The sequence below is a fragment of the Pyrgilauda ruficollis genome, unplaced genomic scaffold (assembly GCF_017590135.1).
Source record: "Pyrgilauda ruficollis isolate IOZ18807 unplaced genomic scaffold, ASM1759013v1 scaffold86, whole genome shotgun sequence".
NCBI lineage: Eukaryota > Metazoa > Chordata > Aves > Passeriformes > Passeridae > Pyrgilauda > Pyrgilauda ruficollis.
Window position 1 is genome coordinate 2,874,567 of NW_024530599.1, and position 24,155 is coordinate 2,898,721.

General features: G+C 40.7%; 1 protein-coding gene across 4 annotated transcripts in view; it reads left to right on the top strand.

The window, feature by feature from the left end:
- Positions 1–24,155, top strand: part of TENM2 (teneurin transmembrane protein 2) — a 479,299-nt gene that overhangs the window by 432,017 nt on the left and 23,127 nt on the right. For 3 of the 4 annotated variants that reach the window (XM_041488020.1, XM_041488021.1, XM_041488022.1), the window contains 9 exons: positions 4,824–5,034; positions 8,988–9,107; positions 11,053–11,314; positions 12,113–12,380; positions 13,534–13,677; positions 15,177–15,426; positions 18,369–18,389; positions 22,248–22,480; positions 23,939–24,093. In XM_041488020.1, the coding sequence (XP_041343954.1) occupies positions 4,824–5,034; positions 8,988–9,107; positions 11,053–11,314; positions 12,113–12,380; positions 13,534–13,677; positions 15,177–15,426; positions 18,369–18,389; positions 22,248–22,480; positions 23,939–24,093 (1,664 nt within the window). The remainder of the gene's footprint in view (positions 1–4,823; positions 5,035–8,987; positions 9,108–11,052; positions 11,315–12,112; positions 12,381–13,533; positions 13,678–15,176; positions 15,427–18,368; positions 18,390–22,247; positions 22,481–23,938; positions 24,094–24,155) is intronic. The other variant, XM_041488023.1, reaches the window with a different exon arrangement.

Sequence of the window (24,155 nt, forward strand, 5' to 3'; positions counted from 1 at the left end):
TGAGGGACCCCCAGGCTGGAGCTACACCTGCAGTGGGTTCCTGCAGCTGCTGCCCTCAAGAATGAGGCTTTTCCTGCCTGCCTGAGCTCCAGCAGCACAGGGATCCTGAGTGGGCCTGGGAAGTGGGGTGGGTGCTTCACCACTGTCATCCTCCAGGGTACTTTAAAACCTCATTGGGAAGGGTTTTGGGTATTCAAAGGCACAACCAATCTCCAGGTTCATTCTACATTTACCACAACTTGGGATTTACAATCCAGCTTGTCCTGAAAGGCAGTTTGGGTTACAAAAATACTCTGTTGTGCTCACAGTTAGATACAAAAGCCAGTGTTGGAATGAATATCCTGGTAGAGATACAGAGAGTCTTTACAGGGCTGGAGCAGGAATGGAAGCACTCCCTTTCTTGTGAGCACCAGGAACTTCTGAGGAATTATTTTGAATGATACATGCCAATATAGATAACAGTAATTAGATCAAGCTACAAAAGTGTGAAAAATTGGGTTAAATATTAGATAAACTTCCTGGTAATAAGATATACGGGGCTGTGGCATAGCCTGCCTGTGGAAGCAGTTTTGCATGCAGTTTTAGAGCTCAATTAATATATTTCTGTGTTGGCAGAGAAGGCCTACTCTTTTGATAATCTGATAGAGCATCTCTAATTCTTTCACCTTGGGTATATTAATACTGCACATAATTAAAATCGGTTCATGATAAATTAACTAATTTGCCCTTAGAGTGATCAAAGACCCTTTTGCCCTCAGGGTTTGTAGTAGCTGCTGTTCCCCCCCTCCCCACCTCCATTTTAATCATCAGTCTGAAATGTTTATTGGAAAAAGAAAAATTTCCAGGAATTAGGCTCTGAAAGTCCCCAGCTCCTGCAGCTAGTGAAGTGTAAGGATGCCCTCTGCTGAGCGTGGGCTCAGGAGTTTTGGGTTGGAAGCAGAATTGTCCCTTGCTGGGTACAGAAAGCATTGGCTGAGCAAGTTGGATGTCAGGTCAAAGTTCACTCATTTTGATGTGCATCGTGAATTGAACACAAAGCACAACCTGCAAGTATTGGAAGAACTGTGGAAACTGTAGATAAGTTACTCATTGGGATTTAAAAACCCCAATAGCTCAAGCATCAACTTTCTGCAGAAAGGTGTAGCACCTTTCTAGCTCTGCAATCCAGGAACCTGGACATGGTGAGAAATATATTCAGTGACACTGGAACACTGATGCTGAGAGGTTTTAAACACATTAGAACAATAATGTGGTAAAATATATCACTGTTCCTCCTGAGAGCTTTTTTAGTCCTTCTAATGATGGTCAAGAGGAACACAATAATAAGGCAATGATAAATATGACATGCATGAGTAGGTTAATCTACTGTCAAGTATTTCTTTGAAGTTTTCTCTATGCTGTGTAGTGAAGTCTGCCAAAAAGCTTGTGGAACAGTTTACAGGAAGTTGAGAAATGTGTGGATCCATTAGCCAAGTGAACTCTTCAAGAGGGATACCATGTCACTTGTTTCATTTCTGGAAAGATCTGGGAATTCAGAAAAACCACAAACAGCAATGGAGAGCTAATCCTGTGCTGCCAGTTTAAATCAGATCAAAATTTCCTATTTCTTTCATCTCAGTTAAGGCCAAGTCAGGACTTCTGTTGCTCTCAAATTGTTGGAGGAGGTTCAGCACCATCTTAGCTTCCTCTCCAGTCTCCTCCCTTTAGCATGCAGAGTATCAGAGAGGTCACTGCCCACTTGAAACTCAGCTGTGTGTGTGCCATGAAAAGCAGAGGTACTTTGGTGAGGCAAGTGGTGAGGGTTTGTCATTGAATTAACCATATAAATAATTCAGCATACCTGAGGACATTTGGAGGATGACAAGCTCTGAAATATATATTAAAACCCACAGTACTGAATTCTAATTAAAATTTATGTTAATAGCAGAATTTTCTTTTACAGAAGATACTTTTTTCCTAGCTCTGGTTTTAATCAGCTGAGTCTAATGCAAATAAAATGATTCTGTAACAATTTGCTTCATATATAACAGTATAATATGGCTGGGGAAATGGGCTGAGAGAAAGCTCATGAAGTGCAAGGTCCTGCACCTGAGGAGGAACAACCCCAGGCATAAATGTCACTTGTGTCACTTCTTTGTCCAGTGACTGAGCAGTGAAGCAGGGTGCCCAGTGAGGCAGTGGAGTTTCCATCCTTGAAGACATTTCAAAAGCTGTGTGGGCAACCTTGGCAGCCAGCATCTGGTAGCCTTGCTTGAGCAGGGGGCTGAGCCTGCTCACCTCCAGAGGTCCTTGCCAATCTCAGCCATTCTGTGATAATAGTCCAGATAGCAAATTAGGCAAACGTGGGCTAAAAGCAGATATATTCTGACAGTAGCCACTACTATTTCATGCATGGAAGAAGAGATTTCAGAGCAGCAAAGTCAATAAGAGCAGCAGCTGTGGATGTGAGCAGCACAGTGGTGTCTAAGCCTTTGATACCGAGCAGCAGTGCCCAGGGCCTGGCTGTGTGTGCTGAACAGACCCAGAGCTCGCTGCTGCTGTTGAAACAAGCTGGATCAGCTAGTTCACATGAGGTGAAAATATCCTAAATCCTGACTCTTGCCATCTGAGGATAAATTACTACAGGAGAATGTAGCCATATAAGTAATAATGTTAGAAAAAGTAAATTGTGTTATGCTCTATGCCTGTCTTTTTAAAATATTGTTATAAGCATCTGAAAGCATCTGAGTTTGCTTCACAACTGCAGCAAACTGACTGCAGAACTGCAGCAAAACCTTCTTACATGGAAGGAATCACAGGCAGGTTTTTCCCTTCTGTTGAATGGAGATGTTTCCAGCCTCCCAGGTCCTGAACTGGCAATTCAGAGCAGTTTGATTGCCTGCTTGATTGTTTGTGAGATAACGGTGAGATTGGCAGTGGCAGGGTAATTTACTGAAGATTGCAATGTCAGACAATATCCGGGGGGCTCGTGAGCATAAAGATGTGATTCACATGAGCCTGAGGGATTGATATACCCATTCCAAGTTCATGGTGTCATCACAAGTGTTTGGCTACAGCATCCCATAATCGGATGCATGATGAGGTCATTACAGGCAGAACTTTTGCTCACCTCTAGTAACAGGTATGGCCAAAATATGCAGCTCGAATAGGTAAATGTAAATTTGTCAGAGGGAGAAATTTATATCCTGTGGTGTGCCTCTGTTACTTCTAGTGTGTTGATAGGATTTCCTTGCCTGGTGGTCACCTGAGAACTGAGTGGACTTAACAGTGGGCAAAGCTCTGTTCATAGTTGTAGAGGTGTCACAGACTGGGGGAGAAGCTGAGGAATTCTCAGAGCTTAATAGAAAACTGCCTTGAGTTATACCCTGAAGCTAATGATGTCCTCAGAACCATTATATAAAGAGGGGAGAAAATTAGCTGCAGCAAAACAGAAAGATCCTGCAGCCTTGTTGGAGAGAATTTCAAGATGAATGGAGCTCTTAATGTGAATAGGCGAGTGACCTTAAAGCAACATATAGCTCTCACAACAAGGTAGTTTGTCTGGCTTAAATCTCCTTAGAGGCCTGAATGAAACATTGTCAGCATAACTTGGCAATTTTGTTTTTAAATCAGGTCAGGCACAGTCATTTCAGGCACACAAAATGGGTTGGAAATAAAAGGCTAATTGTAAAATAAGAATGTTTTTTGTAGTTTTAGATTGTTTCTTTTCCTTTAGGTTGTTGTTTTTCCAGTTATTTTTCTAGTTACTTTGCTGCTCTGTTGTCCACTGGAAAATCCTGAAAATGCATGAGTCATGATCTTAATCTAGGTACTTTTGTCTGCTTCCATACTGGAATGCTCTCTCTTGTGTATGATTTTGAATGCATGCCCAGGCCATATTTGTATTCAAAAATCAGATTGATACACCTTGGGAAGTTTTACAGACATAAGTAGATTGCAGATTGAACTCTTGATTCTTGCCAGAGTAGATGAACAAATGTTTGTAAATTGTTAGAGATTATAATATCTCAAAGCAAATGGTTAATAATTTCTAAATTGTAGTAGAACTCCATTGAGAGAACATATTTCAGTTAAATAATGATACCAAATGAAGAGATGATGATAGAATCATTACTGTATGTGCTAAAATTGTTATTTATTTAAGTATACAGGTTGATCTCCCCCTTGATTCCCTTTTAATTTCTGGTGTAAAAATTCTCTCTTTTTTTTTTTTTCCTTAAAAATGCACCATAAAAATATTCTTGATAGATAACCTAATCTGTAATATGATGACTGCACCCACCAACTTTGTGACTGATCTTTCCTTATCCAGTCATGCACACAAGTTGTGAGCCAGGTACCCACGGGAGGTGGGAGTTCCAGCAGTACATCCCTGGGAACTGCCAAAATGGCTACAGTGTAATTTGTGTTTTACTTAGCTAATGATACCTTTGTCATCCCCATCACCTCTTAGCTCCTCAAATAGAACAAATAAAATCAAACAGCATAATTCTCAATTAAATAAATAAATAAATAAATAAAAGCAAGTAACTTAAACAGAAATCCTTTATTGCTTCCATTTCCTTTTGCCTAATTTCAGCCCTTGACAAATTTCTTGGTATTTATCCTCATCTAACCCTGGTTTACATTAATTGCAGTGGTTTTTAAGCAGTGTGCTCAAAAGCCTCATCCTCATGGCACTGTTGACTGAATTACCAGGTTTGGGGCATGGAGATGGTACGAAGAGTGAACTTCAACCATTCTTCCCAGTGCCTTAAGCTTTCCATGGCTATTACTGCTCCACAGCTCCGTGCTGGATCTCAGTGGTGCCTGTTACCTTTCAGATGGCCTGGTGGACTGCCTGGACCCTGACTGCTGCCTGCAGGCCACGTGCCAGAACAGCCTGCTGTGCCGGGGCTCGCGGGACCCGCTGGACATCATCCAGCAGAGCCACGCCGGGGCCGCCGCCGTCAGGTCCTTCTACGACCGCATCAAGCTGCTCGTGGGGAAGGACAGCACCCACATCATCCCTGGGGAGAACCCCTTCAACAGCAGGTGAGAAAGCCCTTCAACAGCAGGTAGCAGCTGGGAACGTGACACCTGTCCTGGTTTGAAAAGACAGGTATCTGCTAAGGAAGGCAGGGGCCTCCCACCAGATCTGTGCTTTGCATGGGAAGATTTCTGCCAATGATTCTGTTTGTGGTTTAACAGGAGCTGCTGCTTGCAGTTGCTTCATCTCAGGCACTGATCACGCTGAGGCCACGCTGGTGCAGTTTATGATGTGGTCTTTATTTTATAACAGAGCTTTATTAGCCTTTCAACAGTCTGGCAACACCCAGAAGAAGGTTTCTTCCACTGAGTAGGAGCTTCTGAGGTTTATATTTATAAAAACAGCAGTCTAGAGAAAGGGAAAACACTAACTAGCTTCCAGTTAATTTTTAGTGTAGTGCCATTAGCACAAATTTCAGTAATGGAATACCATTTAAAATAATTTTTAAAATCCATTGATTTATGGAGTTTTATTATTTATTTCTTACATAAAACTATTTTACTTGTAGCATTGATCCACCTGACTAGGTTTTCTTTTTCTTAGTTTTTTCTTTTTCTGGGCCTGTTTTCTAAGACTATTAATTATATATTTGCAATTAATCTAAAAGTCAGCACATCATTAATTAATATTTGATGCCATTGTATGCTTACCAGAAGATTGGTATTTATCAATATTATATAAATAGGTCTCCATGGAAAGATGCTAAGAAATTGATGAGTATATTATTTATGTTCATATCACCAAAGTTAAAACTGAAGAAAGAGCTTCATTTGAGACAACACCCAAAGGATTGCCCTTCCTTACAGGAAACTGTTTTCTCAGTCAGGATCCCATTACAGGCTTAGTGGGTGATGTAGAGCATGTCCCTAAATATTTGGCTGTGAAAAGAGGATCATAATGTTTCTGGATACACCAGGCAGGTCCCCATTGTACTCACCCCCATGCTGCACACAATCATTTCCATATTCCATCAGGAAACCCCTGTTGGATCCTACCCTATGTAATATTGATTTTATGCTATTCTATAAAATACTCCATGCATACACACATGGAGTTGTTAAAAAAATAGAAAAAAAAATGTTCTGTTTTCACCTAAATTTGTGGTGATTTTTCTTTTTTTAATCCTGGAAGTGTTCAAGGCCAGGTTGGATGGGTATTGGAGCAGCCTGGTCTAGTGGAAAATGACCCTGCCCATGGCAGGGGGTTGGAACAAAATGATCTTTAAGATCCCTTCAAACCCATTCTATGGTTCTAAGAATTAGTGCTCTAAACTATACAGGAGCTGAGCATTTCAATCCTGAGGCTCCTTTAAAAACAAAAGAACTCATTGGAAACTTTAGATTTTTTTTTTTTTTTAATGTTCCTCATGGTAGGACTCTTAGTTCTGTTTTATTCCTCTGAGCTACACTGCAGATTTTAACATATCTTTGCAAATGACCTATTAATGATGTTAAAATTGGCCTTCACCTCTAAGTTTTGAGGTATATATACTTCTGATAATTGTATAGCTCAGCTGCTATGTTTGGTGCCAATTTTAGGCAAATCTAATGTATAGTGTCAAATTGTAAGTTTTAGAACTGATGGGTTTTTCTTTTAAAAGTGCCACAAAGTTGAACTCCCAACTTTTCCGTGTACTGTAGCTGCCATTGTCTCAAAAAGTAGCTCCTGTGGTTGTAAGCTGTTTCCTTAGCTCAGTCTGTCATTCCATTGAAAGACATGAAAAAGCGGGACAAAATAATGGTTTGGGGTTTTTTTCCAGTCTTAGTTTAAGAAAAAAAAAGTTATTTCCTACTCTGCTAAAGGAATAAATAAAAAAATTTATTGATTGCTAAAATAGGTAAATCTCCTTTTTTTTTTTTTTTTTTTTTCTGTGCAGAAAGAAGATTAAATGATACTTTCAGGGGGAAAAAAAAGCTATGTGTTTTTACACATTTAAATTCCTTGGTAAAAATATATATATATATAATTCCTGTATTAGTTCAATTTTTCTGTTACACTTTTAAAATTTTACTAAAGAAAGGTGAAGGTGATCATATGTGTGACTATTGGTCAAAACATTACTTCTTATAAATCCGTATTTTAGCTACATTTTAGCTTATTCTAATATCCATTGTGGTCCTTATTTAGAATTTTAGAAATAAAATATTATTGACCAAAGGAATATTTTTGACCAAAATATTTTAATTCAAATTATTTCCTAAAATATTAAAATTGAATGTAGAAAAAAATTAAGTCATGGGCATTATTAGTTTTCTTCTGCCATCTGACAATTTCTTTCTAAATCTACTCTCTGCACAGTTTCCCTAGAGAAGCTTGAGTGACTTTTTTCCTGCAACTATTTCTGTGTGTTTGTCACATAAAATAATTCAAGTAAAATGAATAATGCCAAGACAATTATCTTGGTCCAATGTGTTCCCAAGCAGATTTTTCTCAACAGGTTTCAATTTCTATTAAATTCCATATTCTTTTACAAAATGTTGATTTAGCAAATTAAAAATTGACCTGACAGGTCAAGAAGCACTTGAAAGTCCTAAAAGAAAAGTAACAGAAATGGCTCGGTTTTATTCATTAGATTTTTTTAATGTAGTACTGAAGAAATATGCACCCTGTTTGGAATAAAAATACGAGGAAATAGCTGTTAAATAGCCAATATAATACAGTTAGAAATGTACCTCACAGCCCCTGAACACCTCAGAGCGGGCAGAAAAGAGCTGCAGACCATGCCTGGTGTGACTGATGGAAGGAGCAGTCCTTGCCAGGGCCCCCCAGAGCCCAGCACCGTTTGTCAGTGTGCAGGCAAGCTGAGCCCAGGCTAATCCCCCTGTCCAGCTCAGACATGCCTGGTTCAGGGTGCTTGCCTGGAGCCTGCTGAGCTCTGGGAGCAGCCCCAGTCCTGCTGGGAAGGGCTCTTCATTCCCTTCTGTCAGCAGAGCAGAGCTGGAGGCTCATGCTGGAGGCACAGACTGGTGAATATATAAATCTTTTACCCATGACTACAGCAAAGTGCAATTTTACAATCTATGAGATTATGGGTTAAGAGGACTTCACTCTCTCCCTGTTTTCACCTTCTCCAGTTTTCACATTTCCAGTGTAGCAATGGAAGCCATCTATAAAGAGCTTTTCCTTTTCCATTGCCCTTTTACCAAACAGCTTCCCCCTCCCCAGTCTGCTTCTCTCAGGGCTCAGGGAAGATGGAAGGGAAAGGAGCCAGGGGCTGGAAACTCCTCTCCAGCTGGGAGCAGCAGCACTTAGTGCCTGCTGTGCACTTAGCAGCAGCAGAGCACTTGCCAAAGAGAAAAATCTGACTGTGCCTCTTAGAGAAATAGCTCATCTTCATCTCTCTTAGGTTAAACAAAGCTGCTTATCCTGCTGGCCAAAGAAATGCTTTGTCTTGCCTGTGTGTAAAGCTGGACTTCAAACCAAATCCTCCTCTTGGCAAAGTGCAAGCAAGGGTTCCAAAGCAGGCTGGAATGCAGTGCACAGGTATCAGTCATTCCCTAAGATGAGGGAATGTGAACGTGAAGAACTGGTGATACAAAACAGAGATGTGGCATTGCACCACGTTTGTCAAGTGTGGCAGGGACCCACAGGTGTGTGCTGTAGCCTGCAGGGAGTTCTGGACTTCCAGTGTGGCTGCAGGGCACAGCTTTGGCCTGGCTGAATGGGAGGGAGCTTTGTGCTCTGCAAAGCCTCGTTAGACAATGAGGCAAACCCTTGTTAAGCAAGAAAAGCACTGACTGCCATTCTGTGTGCACTTCCACTGCATAAACAAGCATTTTCTTGATTTAGGTGTATAGAGGGAGCTGGGCAATATTGTGGTCCCTCAGTATTCTAAAAACCTTTGGTGTTAACTGTATTTCGAGTAAATGAGGTACAGGTGTTCCACTCCTTCACTTATAAATGACATAACCTCGCTTTGTAATTAGCTTTAATGCCTTTAATTCTCTTTCCTTTCCAGTCTTGTGTCTCTCATAAGAGGCCAAGTGGTGACTACAGATGGGACTCCCCTGGTTGGGGTCAACGTGTCGTTTGTCAAGTATCCAAAGTACGGCTACACCATCACTCGCCAGGATGGCACGTGAGTGTCCCTGCTCCACTGAGCCCCTGGGTGCTGGGGAGTGTCTTTGCTGATTAACAGATGGTGTGATCTAATGGAACCATGTGGTACCAGGCATTGCCTTCCTCCCAGGGCAAAGAGCTATTAAGTAAACACAAAAGTAATTTTTCACACGGCATTTTGAATACTAACTGCATGTAAATAGGAACAGGCTGACTTCTGATAATGACGTGTTAGCAGGCAGACTCCTTTCAAATAAATTGCTCTGTATCTATGAAAACATTTGTGGGCGACAGCAATATCCAGCTGAGACAAGAAATATTTTATTTTAAAATGCAGAGCAGGCTAACACTTCCAGGAAAAAAAGAAAGCATCATTATAGAACAGTATATTTTGTTAAAATTTCCCCTCTGCTTCTCTTTGCTTTTGAAGATACACTCTTTTTTGAGTTTCTTCAGGGTAGAATGTAATCAAAAGATTCTAATTGAATATATTTAGACAATTTCCTGCTGTGCAAAAAAGTGCTTTTCCCCCCTTGTATCAGCTTATTTGAAATGCACACAAATTCAGATAAACAAAAGTCATTGTGTCATGGTTTATCTGGTTTACTGGCTCTGGTAACTAAAACAATTTATCTGACACAGGCATTGTAAACATTTGCCATTTTATCTTGGTCTTGCATAAAAAACAATGGAATTGATATAATTAATAGGAGTCAACTGAATTATAGGGAGTATTTAAGTTCCATACTTTCCAGAATATTAATCTGTTATTACAAAAGTATAATGTTGATTTCAGTGGTTTAAAATTGCAGTAAATGGTGAGCTGAACTATATTTAAATCTGCATAGATTATTGACATCATTGAGTAATTTGTTACATTGCCAGCATTAACATAGAGCTGATGCCTCTTTCTGTTGTCAGAACAACCTGGAAGCACTTCTCATTTAAACCAGGTTTGAAATGCCTGTGCAGCTCCACATTACTGCTGTGATTGTGTAGGGGGTTGGGAGTAAACACCTAATTTCTCTGGAAAATGATAGATCAGTTATCTTGGGGACAAGAATTCTTACTTGTAGAGCACTTCTCATTATTGCTCTCTTACTGCCATGTGTCCCATTTTATGTTTGATGGACAGGATCTTTTAGGAAAGGGATAATTCAGTGTCCAGCTCAGAATGCACTTGGCTTCTCTGCTGTTTCTATATAAAGGTGACTTGTGATAATAAATGTGATGGTTTGTTTGTTGGGCATTTTTAAAATTATTTAATACAGAATTTATAATTTTATCGGAATGAGCTTTGTCCAAGTGACTTCAAATCATTGCTTGTCTTGGCTGGTTTTCAGCTGTTTAGTTGCCAGAGGTTCACATCTCATTATTGATCACTGGAACCATGACATTTAAAACATAATCATGGTCTGCTCATTCTCCCCACCTCTGCTGATGTGGGGAGAGAATCACAAGGGTAAAAGTAAGAAAAATCTTGCACTGAGATAAAAACAGTTTAATAATTGGAATAATAATTATAAAAACTATGGAAAAAAGGAAAATAACAGAAAGATAAATTAATTCCCAGCTAGGTTCTGAGCACCTTTTCCCCTAGTTTATATAATGACAGTAACACTGGGATATCCCTCAGTTCAGTTGGGGTCAGCTATCCCAGCTATGTCCTCTCCTGGCTCTCATTCTGCTCCCTGGTGGGATGGGATGAGGAGGAGGAGGAAAGGCCCTGACTCTATGTAGGCATTGCTCTGCTATAACAAAAGCATCTCTGTGTTATCCACATTATATCCTGAATCCAAAACTCAGCACTCTGCCAGCTACTAGGAAGAAAGTTAACTCTATCCCAGGCAAAACCAGACAAATACCCATGACTGTTGGTATGCCTCTGTAGCTGTCTCATTAGCCAGAAATGTGATTACTGGAATTACTCAGTCTCGTCACTTCTAAAGGCCACACTTTTCTAGGTTTGACTTGGTTGCAAATGGTGGAGCGTCCCTGACTCTGCACTTTGAACGGGCCCCGTTTATGAGCCAGGAAAGGACAGTGTGGCTGCCATGGAACAGCTTCTATGCCATGGACACACTTGTGATGAAGACAGAGGAGAACTCCATTCCCAGCTGTGATCTCAGTGGGTTTGTCCGTCCTGACCCAGTCATCATTTCATCACCACTTTCAACTTTCTTTAGTGACGCTCCCAGCCGCAATCCCATTGTGCCAGAGACCCAGGTAAGAACAGTGTGAGTGAAAAGGGTGCAGAAATCATTGGTCAGGTGACAGTTCTGACCTGAGCACACGGCTGCCATGTGTCCCCTGCAATTGCTACAGCAAATGTCTCTGCAGACTGCATTCGTTCTGACAGGTACAAGGTTTTCTAATGAGGGCTGCAGGAGGCATCCCAGGTTTATGTCCCCCAGATACATTTATCTTTGATCACCTTGCACCCTGCCATTATCATACAACATATCAAGTATATCTGTGTATTTCAGTTGCCAGCTTAGGTGTTTCAAGAGAATTTTGCAAAGGCTTGGCATGTGGTGCTGACCACAGACTGTTTCCTTATTTCTTACTTAGGACAAGGGCAAACTCTGCTGGTGCTATTTTTTCACTGCTGTATGCAGTTAGGCTTTATATTGTTAGTGGAAGTTGGGGGTTCCTATGATATTTCTTATGAAAGAGATTTTCCCTTGCATATAACTTGCAGTAAAAATGTTTGTGCTTGTTTGCCCTTTTGCCACCAGTGGGCTCTTAAAAAGATGTGTATCCAGACACCAAATAATTATTTGTCAGAAATGTCAGCTGAACTGTGATGGTTTGAGGACATCTACTCCCAGTAAGAAAAAGACATAAGCTCATAAGAATACACAAGGTGATACATTTAAAAAAAAAAAAAAAAAAAAAAAAAAAAAAAAAAAAAAAAAATTTATGCACAAGGTGATACATTTAAAAAAACAAAAAAAAACCAAAAAAAAAAAACAAAAAAAAAAAACACATTAATGTAAAGTGTGTGATCTCTTTCCTTCCCAGGTTCTTCATGAAGAAATCGAGATCCCTGGCTCTAGTATAAAGCTCAGCTACCTGAGCTCGCGCACTGCCGGATACAAATCCTTACTGAAGATCATCATGACTCAGACACTTGTGCCACTCAATCTGATCAAAGTTCATTTGATGGTAGCAGTTGAAGGGCATTTGTTCCAAAAATCATTTCAGGCATCTCCCAACTTGGCATATACTTTTATCTGGGACAAAACAGATGCCTATGGTCAGAAGGTTTATGGGTTGTCAGATGCTGTAGGTAAGTCAGCATATACAAGCTCCAAAACTTTCCAAGCAACACCTATAATTCTAAATAAGAAAACTGCAAACTTCCTTATGGAGGAGCACATGTAAACTGAACAGTTCTTGTCTCCCTGACACAATTCATCTTTGTATTACGGTTCTTTTACACATTCAAGATCATGTTCAGAGGGTCTAAACTCCATCAACATGCCTGGGTTTCCTGCTCAGTACCTGACTTAGACGTTTTAGACCAAGCAATAGGAAAAACTGGCCACAGGAACTTAGGGGAAACCTAATCCATCATTACAATTTTATTTTCTTTACTTATAAAATGGTCCTCATGCTGGACTGGCTGGCAGTCTGCAGTGCATTTGGGTTTTCACACATACCCTTATTGTAGTCTCTTGTGGTGTAACACATTTGAAATGAAAATGCTGTTCCTCTAATGCTGTTCAGTCTTGTAGTTCTACAGCTATTTTTAGTTAGCTTGGTTCTAGTGGGTGGGAAGAAGAGTGATCATCATAATATTTTTCAGTTTTCATTGATGTCTGAATAATTTTAATACAGCAGTGTTAAAAATGAGTATCAGAGCTGTGCCAGTATGGAAAGAGCAGCTTTTTTAAAAAATCTTAATTATTTTCTATATTTTCTAAATTCTTCTTTGCTATAGTTTTTCTTTCTTATGTTATTGCATGGGATATTGCTTTCCTGTGTAATGCTTACGGTGTAATTGTGCTTAAATGCACACGAAGTTTTCACTGCCCTTTGGTATGTAGTATGTAAAATTAATATGCTAAATAAATGCTGTGAACATCTGGCAAATTAAGAATTTATCTTGTCCTGCTATCTGATATTTTTAATTATTTAATAAAATTTTACTATATTTTAAAAATTTTATTTCTCACTCTCCTCTCAGCAAACCCATCACTTCCCAGTGTGAGCTATTAAAATAGAAGTGATCAGATCCCTGCAGAGTACATGTGAATGAAGTTTCAAATTTGTGTCTAGTCAAAGATCTGAATATAATATTGTAGAATAAAAGTGAGGAATATAATCACTCCATCTTCTTGAGGGGGCTGGGGGACTGGAATACTTGATGACTTGAATGTGCTCTGGACATTTAATTCAGTATTTTTTCAGCAAGTATATTAGATTTTATTTCATTTCAGTGTCTGTGGGGTTTGAATATGAGACTTGCCCCAGTCTCATTTTATGGGAGAAAAGGACAGCACTGCTGCAAGGATTTGAACTGGATCCCTCAAACTTAGGAGGATGGTCTCTGGATAAACATCATGTACTTAATGTCAAGAGTGGTGAGTTAGTTCATTCCATGTGTTTGCTGTCCTGCTTGGAGTTTTTATTTGCATTATACTTACACTCCCAAAAATGTGATTTCTCCACTCTTTTTATTTCATCTGTAGCTCACTAAGGTATGAGGCTTATTTCAGTTGTCAGAAAATTTCTGTAGAATTTTAACATATTTTTTTACTCTTCTGAACAGGCTGAATTTCTTAAAGTCCTAATCTTTATCCTCTATTCTGTTTTTCATTTATTCCCCTGTAATATCTTTCTGTCTTCCCTGTTTTTCTCATGTTAACCACATCTGTTCCTGGTTCCTTTTGCTTGAGCTCCTTTTGCCCCTAACCTGAGATGGAGTTTGCAAGGAGTATGAGTCTGGGACAAGATACTGAGTCTCCTTTGTCTTTCTCATTAGTCACCCATTTGTTTTTTCCTCACTTTTTTTTGTCTTCCCATATCCTAAGCTGAATCTTCGTGATCTTTGTATTTTACTAACAACTCTTTGGGAGCTGAATGCTCAGAATACATTTTACTTGTTCCCTGCAAAGTGTCATTTGCGGCCTTCCTGCTGCTCATTACCAAATAAGAAAATGTATTTCTGCTTAATAAATCTGAAGTATTGTTCAGAATTGGCAAGATCAGGCTATTTGAACTCACTTCCAGTGCTGGGCAGTGGATCTACATTTGGCTGGTGCATGCCAGCAGAGAATGTTGCCACCAGTGGGGAGCCAGTTATGTTAGGATCATACAACTTCATTCCCACAAGAACACAAGGCTGAAAGTTTCCAGCCAGATTTCCTCAGTTTTTGATGACACAGAATATGGTCACACTGTCAGAAAATCCACTCCCTTCTTGGAGCAGGGGTCTGCTCTTTGAGCAAATATTTTGAAGATAAATTCTATCTTGAAGGTATTTTCTTGAAGTCTAATAGAGATCTGTACCACCAGCTTCCCTCTTGCCTTTTATCATTGATCCTTAGCAGCCCTTCTGGGAGTTTGATCTTCCTTCTATCTTTTCATTTTCTGAGCTATCATTTTCTCTGGTTCCTCCATTTCTCATTTTTCATTTTCCATTAAAAAAGTGTGAAAGACTGAGAGGTGGAAAGAGAACAGTAAGGTTGGCACAGAATTCCAAACAAAACATGATAGAGGAAACTGGAGTGAGGCACAAATAAGGAACTGCTCTTCTCCACCCACTCAGAAACCATCTAAACCACAGTCCCAGGCCAGAGCTGTGTGGCAGGGTTTTCTTTCATAATGAATACCAAAGGTCTCTGAGTGTAGGTTTGGGTCTGTGGGTGTGTATGTGTGTGGGTTTTAACACTGAATCTTCATTACATCTTTATTTTTACTGCTGCAAAATCTTTCTGCTCTTTTTGCACCATTGAAAAGCCGAACGCAAGAGTCATTTCATTGTACAGTCCTTAAAAGCAGCTGTTGAAAAGAAAACAAGTCCTCAAGTCCCCTGCAATGAACAGTGGTAATAACCACTTCTTCTCCTCTCTGTCCTTAGGTATATTGCACAAAGGCAACGGAGAAAATCAGTTTCTCACTCAGCAGCCAGCTGTGATAACCAGCATTATGGGGAACGGGCGCCGCAGAAGCATATCCTGTCCGAGCTGCAATGGCCTGGCAGAAGGAAATAAGCTCTTGGCCCCTGTGGCACTGGCAGTGGGTATTGATGGAAGTCTCTTTGTTGGGGATTTTAACTATATCCGGCGTATCTTCCCCTCCAGGAATGTCACGAGCATACTGGAGCTGAGGTAAGGCTTCACCTCAGCACTTCGCTTCTGGAGCCTGTGCTCAAATCAGCCTTTACCATTACTTCTTATAATTTTGAAAAACATTGTCACTTTCAACTTATTTAAATTCCAGTGGAGAAATGGGGCACAGAAATGCATAGTTCAAAGTCTGTACCTTACCTGAGCAGTGACTAAAGGAAAGGACTTAAGAGTAGAAATTAACTTGTACAGAAAGTACAAAGCATCTCTTTCTGTCTCGTTAGTAATCACTGATTCAGTCCTCCCTCAGTGCATCTTGTAGTTTTGTTTGAAAAGTCTAGAACTGATTGCCCTTAGGTACTGAGCCACAGTAGAGGTATAGCAATCTCATGAGGTCAGAGGGAAGCTTCTCCTGCCAGTGGTTTTGAGATCCTCTTTGATATTTCTTCTCCATGCTTGTGTCTGTTTCTGTAGGTTCACAAGTGCAGTTCAGGTTGACATACAGATTCATTCTGCATCATCAGAACTCTTTTTAAGATTTTAACTCTTTCCTCCTGTCCCGTGCCCTGCTCAAACCTTAAGATTTGATCCCTTAATAGGGAAGGCATGAGTGTAGAATGTACCACTTCACCCATTTCTGTTCCATCTCCTTTTTTCATTTTTGCAGGAGAGGCAAGAGCTATTGCTTCAAACCCTAACTCATGTAACTGGACCTTATACTTACAGCACTACTGAGTATTTGCAGGAAAATGAGGAAAAGTAGCATGCCCTGTCTGTCTGCTGCCCCTCCTGGAGCCCACTCAGGCAGCAGCATTGGTGCTCCTGGAAATTGGATATAACTGCAAAGTCCATTGAGTGAATTTAGGTCACAAGTTTTTTTTTAATGATATGACCAATAACCAATTCCTCTGCTTCCACATTTAGTTTCTAATTAGTGGGAAAAAGTGCAAAATGATTGGACTGTTTAAGAATAGGAGGCCTAGCTCTATTTTACACCTCTCTTCCATTCATGTCATTCTGTTGATGTCACTATTGTGAATTCTGATTCTATAGAAAAGAAAAGAGATCTGATTCAGGCCAATTCAACTCTGAAATCACTCTCTGACACCTACCTCATACACCATCAGGCTGCCTCATTATATTTTTTTTTTTTAAAGTCATGGATCATCCAGTGCTTTCTGCTAGCAGCTCAGTTTAAACCACAGAAGGTAGCTGGCATGGAAGTGTGACCTGCTATAAATATTTATACCAATATGCACTATAACTCTGCATTATACGGAATATGTTAATTATTTTATTCTAAGTTCCTCAGATCTTTTTAGCTTTCTAGTAAATAGGACTACAGCTTTATAGGTGAGGAGAAACATTTTCAGATTAGGATATTTCTTATAATGCATTTTTATGCACCTCACTTACCAGTACCAGCCCGTGACAGTTTCCTAGCCCACCTTGTGTTTGAAAATGTTGCCTCAAAATTTACAACAGTATTACTGTGAGTACTTTGCTTCCTTTCTCTGTGAGAGAGATTGAAGGGAACTTGGGTTTTCATCATGTGTGCGGGAAAATTGGAAAGGACATCAGTAAAGAAATAGAAGATGGATTTTTATCTGCTGTTGTCCACTGTCTCCTTTATGAAAGTCTGTTTTCCATAGCATAGTTTCTTTAGCTTCTGTTATAACTAGAAGCAATTAACAATGAAGCTGATGCATTGTCAGTGCTGTTGGACAGCTACAAAGGACTTGACATACAAATTTTTAGGATTTGCAGACTTTAGGATTACATTATGATGTCTTTTACCCCTCTTCCTCTAAAGGGAATTAAGGTCCATTCCAGCAAACATAATCTATAGCAGTAATTGTGATTCACTGCTCATCTTGAAATCTGCATGAGTTACATGGGTAAGAGTTTGAAGATTTGAGCCATTTAAGTGTGAATGAGAGCAGAATCTTCAGCTCATATCAAGTAGTTTGGATTATGTTGCAGTCAGTACATCCACAAGTATTACAAACCAAATACATCTCTTTGTTTAGATTTCACAGCAGATGTCATTTTGGTTTCTCATGAGCCCCTATAAATCTTGAGTGCCTTTATATGTCAGAATACCCCAGTGTGCACATTTCCTTCACGCTGTCCTTTGTGAAGGTGCCTGGTTGGAATGGCCAGCAGGAATTTGGGCCCCAGCACTGCACATGGGGCTGCAAGTGGGGGCTGTGCCTGGAGTGCTGCAGCTCAGGAGTCACAAACCTCCTTGCTCTGTTCAGTGCATATTCCTACATGGAAATTACATCAACACAGTGAAATGCTGTGTGAGTGGAGAATGTGTTCATTTTCTTGTGGGAAGTAGAGAGCACTTTTCCTTTGGCTTTGTGGCTGGGCAGTAAGCTGTGAATCACTTAATGCTGTTTATCTCCCATTGTACAGTACCTTACTGCTCACTTAGAAGGGGCTTTTTTACCCTAACATTGGTTCTGATAGGCTTAAACAGATACCAAGGAGCATCCGAACTTGCTTTAAGCCATTCTTTTAGTGAGCAGGAGGAGAGAAAAATAAACTGCATAGTAAAAATGTGTCTAGAAATAGCCTGTTGGAAAACTGTTTTGATTAAAGAGGTTGCCTCCAACTGGCAGACAATATCCAAAACCATTGCTTCCCCCTGCCCAGTTCTGTATTCAGAGAACTGCCAGTTTCTCTCACTCCTAGCCCCCAAGCCACACATATTTCCATGGGAAAATTCTTTCAGTGGTTCAGAAAGTTTCCTAAATATGAGGGGAGGGGGGTGGGGGCAGGGGTATTCTATAGGGAATTAGCTTGCAGCTCTATCCCTCCCAGTCACTCTTCATCTGTAAACTAAGCTAAGGCTAGTGCTGAAAAGAGATATCTTCTCTCGTGTCCTTTTGTAAAATAAAACAAATACTATGTTTGCTTTACCATCTATTCTTCAGCTAACTGTTTGTTCTTTTTTCTTCTGTTCCCTTTCTATAAAGAAATAAAGAGTTTAAACATAGGTAAGACATGAGCTCTTTCCCATATAATTTGATATGGTTTGTTTGCTTCATTGTGTTTGCTTTTTGTGTTGTGCTTCTTGTGTAATGTTATGTTCTTCATGTACCATATATAGAAACATTTTTATGTGCTAATTGTGTGTTATGAATATGATAAGCATTAGCAATTACGAAATGCAGTCAAAAAGCAGCCAATAAGTCCTGACAGTAATTAGAAATTTCTAGTAGAATGCAAGTATAATGAACCCCAAGCTAACTTCTAGATAAACACCTCTCCCTGCTGTCTATAATTGGTCTAAATGGTCAAGGTAAACTACAACAGCATTTTCACAAATGCCAGAAAGGTTCACAAAAACACTAATGACTGCATATAGGTCAAAAACTAATTTTCTGGTCATTAATGATTTTCTGAACCTGCTGTCTTTTGCCATAATTTAGTTTATATTTCTTTTTTCAAACACATTTAATAGCCAACCTGTGGGGCTGGCTGTGTGCAACCACTTAAAGCAGTCACTGTGAGATTCAGGAGGGAGGCATAACCTTCCTGGATGTCAGGAGGAGAGCACTAGGTCTTGTGGATGGCTGCAGCATAGGAAACACTTGTGCCTCCTGTCATGCCACACCTGGGACAGGGAGCATCTTCACCCTGGAGAAAATCAAGGGCAAGGACAAGAAGAGCTCTTGTAAACTGTTTCATAGTGTCCTGTGCATTACCCTTTTAAAACCATACTTTCCATTTCTGTGATACAAGTTGATGGAATAGATGGTCTGGACTAAACAGGATTATTTCCCCTTAACAATATATTTTGGCATAGTAACACCCCTAAGTATTCTTATCTGGGTGAATTCGTTCACAATTTGCTAATGATTATTGGTGATGCTGGAGGCTCCTCATTTGCTTCAACTAAGCCAAGTTAGTTTTTCATCTGCTTAGAGATTTGCTCTGGACAGCTTCTCTTTTGGTTAACCTTAAAGAAAAGCTGCTGTTGAAAAAGAATTTGATGCACCTGTGAGAGGAACAGGGAGAATGAGCTGCACTTGATGCCTGGCCCCAGGCTCTCTCAGAGAGCAGAGTGAGGCTGCAGGTGGTGGTGGCCACACATTCACTTGGGGGCTGGAGGCACAGACATTATTGGCAGAGGCCTCTGAGCAACACTGAATGCCATGGAAAATCTTTTAAAGCAAGTTGCAATCCTTGGCCACCTATAATTCAAGTGAAAGATTGCAATGGTGTGGAGAAAAGAGAGGCAGAGGTCTTTAATTGCTCCAATGCCAGTTTGAGGAATATTGAGTACTCATTTATAAAACAAATCCCTGTTTGAGGTAATAGTCTCATTGATTCTTTGGGAGCACAATGAGTGCACGTTACCCTGCAGCAGTCATTTTCTGTCAGATTCCCTCAAAAATTTGCTTCGAGTTTTCCACTGTCTGTTCCCTGACCTAGTTCAGGAAAGAGGGGAGGAGTATGGAACAGGTCTGCAGCCCCAGTGAGCTGCTCTCTGATCTGGAACTGAAGCTTGTGACTGACCCCTGGCACAACTGCCCTGGAGAGATTCCAGAGGAGAAAGGCAGGGTGAGCTCCACAGATGCACCATGACTGCAGGAGAGGAGAGGGAATATTCCCATATCCCATGTTCTGCCATTGCTCTTTACCCTGACTCATGTCTTATCCCATCCTAGGCACACCTAGTGCTGGCTGAGGGCAGAGGGAAAGCAGGGGTGGGCACAGTCTGGCAAAATCTTGTGTAAAACAAGAGAAACCCTTCCATTCCTGCAGGGTGGCTGCTGCTCCCCTGGGCACGGTGTGAGCAGCTCTCAGCACTGAGTCCAGCAGGACCCTCCCTTCCAGGAGCAAGCAGCAGTGTCTGTGCCCAGCTCCAGCCTGTGCCCAGCTCCTGGCTGTGCCTGCCTCAGGTGCCCATTTGGCCAGGCTGGGGGATGTGCCTCGTTTCAGAAGGGCCATGCCAAAGGCACCAGCTGCAGGGCAGCCTTGGGCTAAGTCTGGGTGTGTTTGTGAGGTACAGCACAGCAGCAGTGCCACAGCAGTGTGTTCTTCAGTGCAAGGGGAAAGCATGGTGGGGGAACAGAGCAGAGTTTGGAAGCAATGACAAACGTGCAGGTGTTTGTATGGCTCAGATACCTGAGAGACTGGAGGAATCTCTAAAGTGGAAAGAACTATTTTTCTATGTTGCAAAGAGAGTTGAGCATTATTTTGGAGGGATGAGAAGGAATGTGATAAGGATGTAGTGAAGAGGTGCAGTCTGCTGCTGAAGATAAGGAGACAAACTTGGGGAATAATGAGATTGTCCTCTAATCTCAAGCATGTCACTAGTTTCCCTGCATAACTTTGTCTACACCACTTAACCTCTCTGTGCCTCAGTTTCCTCCTCTGTAAAATGGGTGCTACACCCATCTTTTTAAAGTACTCTGAGATCCATGCATGAAATAAATCTGCCAAGTATTTTTTTTTGTTTATTGTATTTCTTCATCTCTAATTTCTACACTCCTAGACTTCAGCAGATGGTATTGCCTCTGCCTACTGAAATGCGATCCAACCAATCTCCTTCCTACTTTCTACAGTCTTAGAACAAACCATTATTGACCTAAACCCATGGCATGTCAAAGACTGGCATTGAGGAAAATAACTGTAGAAAGTGGTACTTTGGGGCCTCTTCATTCCTCCAAATCTGGTCATGGCCACATGACCACAGTTATCCTGGTGTGCTGATGGATCCATCTGCCGAAAGTGGCTTTATTATAGTTTCAGCGATTCTGCTCAAGAAATGGCTTATGTCCATCATAGCTTACCTCTGTGTATCCTCACTCTTGGAGATGGGCACTTTTGCCACATGAAACTAGGAGTGTGGATATTTGGAGGCAAATATCTCTGGTTACTGGTAAGTAACCTTCATTTTTTTTCTTCCCGTCTTCATTTGTCTTCTATGCTTTGAAACCACCATTGACCTTATTTACACTCACCCATAGGCTCCAAAGGCTGGAAAATTCACATCATGCTTAAAATCCAAATAAACTGAGTAAAACTAGCCAGGCAAGATTTTGAAAATATTTCTGCACCGCAGTTCTGTGTGTGTGAATGTATATATATTGTGAAGATTGACATTTCTCAATTTGCAGATGATTTGCTAAAGTAGTTCCAAAATGTGACAAGCTGTCAAAAAACATATATTTCAGAAGAGAAGTAGCTTTCCATATGAGCACCCATTCCAATCACAAACTGAGGACCAGTTTTTCAATAACAGAAGGTTTGGAGTTAAAGTCAGACACTTGGGGTCTCTGGTTTTAGTTACATAACCAACTTCATCTGCTGTAAATGAGATTCTCGATAAGAATGAATGGGAACAAATTTGCTTTAGAAATAAATTTGTTATGCCTCTGCCTCCTATTTATACAAGACCTCACAAATCTTGTGGCGTAATCTAAGTAACTCAGAAGCTGATTCTTTGATCCTACTCCTATGACTCCTGCTTCCAAAGGAAGTTAAACAAGGGAGCGGGAGGGGGGAAACAGATAAGCCGAAGAGAATTGACCTGGAGCAGATCTAAAGGGCTAAAGAGATCAAGAGGAAAGACTGCTGTGCAGCTCTGGCTTATTGGGCTCTGCTGTGCAAGGTTCAGTATAGAAGGATGAGTGAGATTTAAAATTACAATCCCTCTGAACACTGACCAGGCCCTAATCAAGTTAGGTCCTCAGGTGATGGTCCTTCAGACCTCACCTCTGTACGAAGGTGTCAGACTTTCTCTCCAGATCTTTCTGTGCCTGATGAGTATCCAAGCTCTGAAAGCCTGTGAAGTTTCTAGACTGCTCAGCTGTTTCTGTTTTATGCTTTCTTTTTCTCTAAAGCAACAATCCTGCTCATAAATACTATCTGGCCGTGGACCCTGTTTCAGGCTCCCTCTACGTGTCGGACACCAATAGCCGACGGATTTACAAAGTCAAGTCCCTCACGGGCACGAAGGACCTTGCTGGTAACTCTGAAGTGGTGGCAGGGACAGGAGAGCAGTGCCTGCCCTTTGACGAAGCCAGATGTGGGGATGGAGGGAAGGCAGTGGACGCGACCTTAATGAGCCCGCGAGGTAAAGGAGGAAAAGAAGCTGGAGAGAATGACTGCGTGCAGCTAGGCTGGATGTGGAAATAATTATCTGGCAATTAAATCACTCCTTGCTCGGTGATTTTTATTCTGGGCTTTAATTACAGTGGATTGGCAAGTGTTTGTGCTTTGTTTAGTTAAAGCAAACTTTATTACCCCGGCTCTGAGTGCTGCAAAAGGAGAACAGAACACAAATTAGCAGGGTACTGCTCACTCCAAGAAGCCAGCGTGTGAACTGGGAAACTGATTACTGTTTGAGATACAGTCTTTGGGGAGAGAAATTGCTTGCTGTGGCTTTTCTCTGAGTTTTCCTCCATCTATCTCCTTTTTCCTCAGAGTCAGAGAAAAAAATAAAAGGATTTTTGCCCTTTCTAGTTTCTAATTTCTGACAAAAAGTTTTCAAGATGATATAGAGGTTTGGGGATGTGTTTCTTTTTAAGCTTTTTATTTTCCTATTGTTTCATCTTAATTGTAAGGAAGAATTAATCAGGTGTATTGCCATGTGTTTCAAACATCTTTGGGTTTTTTCAGTGTCTGAAAATAACTAGATGATCATAAAGGTACACAGAAATGGAAATTCCAGTTTCTTTGTGTAGGAAGTAGTTTCAGTTAACACGTAGAAATTAAAAATATGAAGCTGTATCTTCTCTCACTGCCCAGTGGGATGAGCACTGCAACCATTTGAGGACAGGAATTTTTTTAGATCAATATTTTATTTTCAGCCTGAGAAATGGACAAGGCAGTGCACTAAATCAAAGCAGGAAAGGCAAGTGAGAAAAAGGCTGCCCTTCTTCCCAAGAGGCAGCAGCATCCCTCTGTTCCTCCAAGGGAGCACCCTTCCATTCTGTGCCTTTCCTCTCTAAGGACTCGCAGTGTGACAGGCATTGAACCTTCCCTTTTTTTAGAGGCTGGCAACCCCTGTGTCTTCATCTGGAAACACCAGATGTTCTTTCTGTATTTTCACGGAAACAGGTCAAAGAATTTTAAAAATCATCTAGAAATAATACAATGTCCTCCTAGTTTTCAAAAAATGTTGAAGGTATTTTAAAAGATTTCTAAAAATTCTTCATCTTCATTAAATTCTTCTGATGAAGAAAGCAATGCCTCAAATTTCTGAGTAAAATAAGGAGATAAGTTATTAGTTGGGTTTATGTAATCTATCAGAGAGTACAAATCTAGAAATAAGCTGATGTATTCTGCTGGGTCTTTGACCTGTTTGGGGATTTCTGTGGTTTTCTTTAAAGCCCTGTAGGATAAACTTAAAGCCCTGTAGTTCTTTGGCAGAACTATGCGTTGTTGGAGGGTTCCAGCAACTGTGGAACATGTTGGGAGGGGGAAGGAACAGGGGAAGTGAACTAATTTCACCATCTTGCAAACAAGACAAAGCCTGCCTTGAAGCCAGGAGCCTCACTGCTGCACTGATGCCTGGGTTTTATATTTGCAGGAATTGCAGTGGATAAGTATGGACTCATGTATTTTGTTGATGCCACTATGATTAGAAAAGTGGATCAGAATGGAATTATATCGACCCTGCTGGGCTCCAATGACCTCACTGCTGTTCGACCTCTCAGCTGTGATTCCAGCATGGATGTCACCCAGGTAGATTCTTACTGCACTTCTTTTCCTCTCTGCCTTAGAAGAGATGGGCATCTATTTTGGAT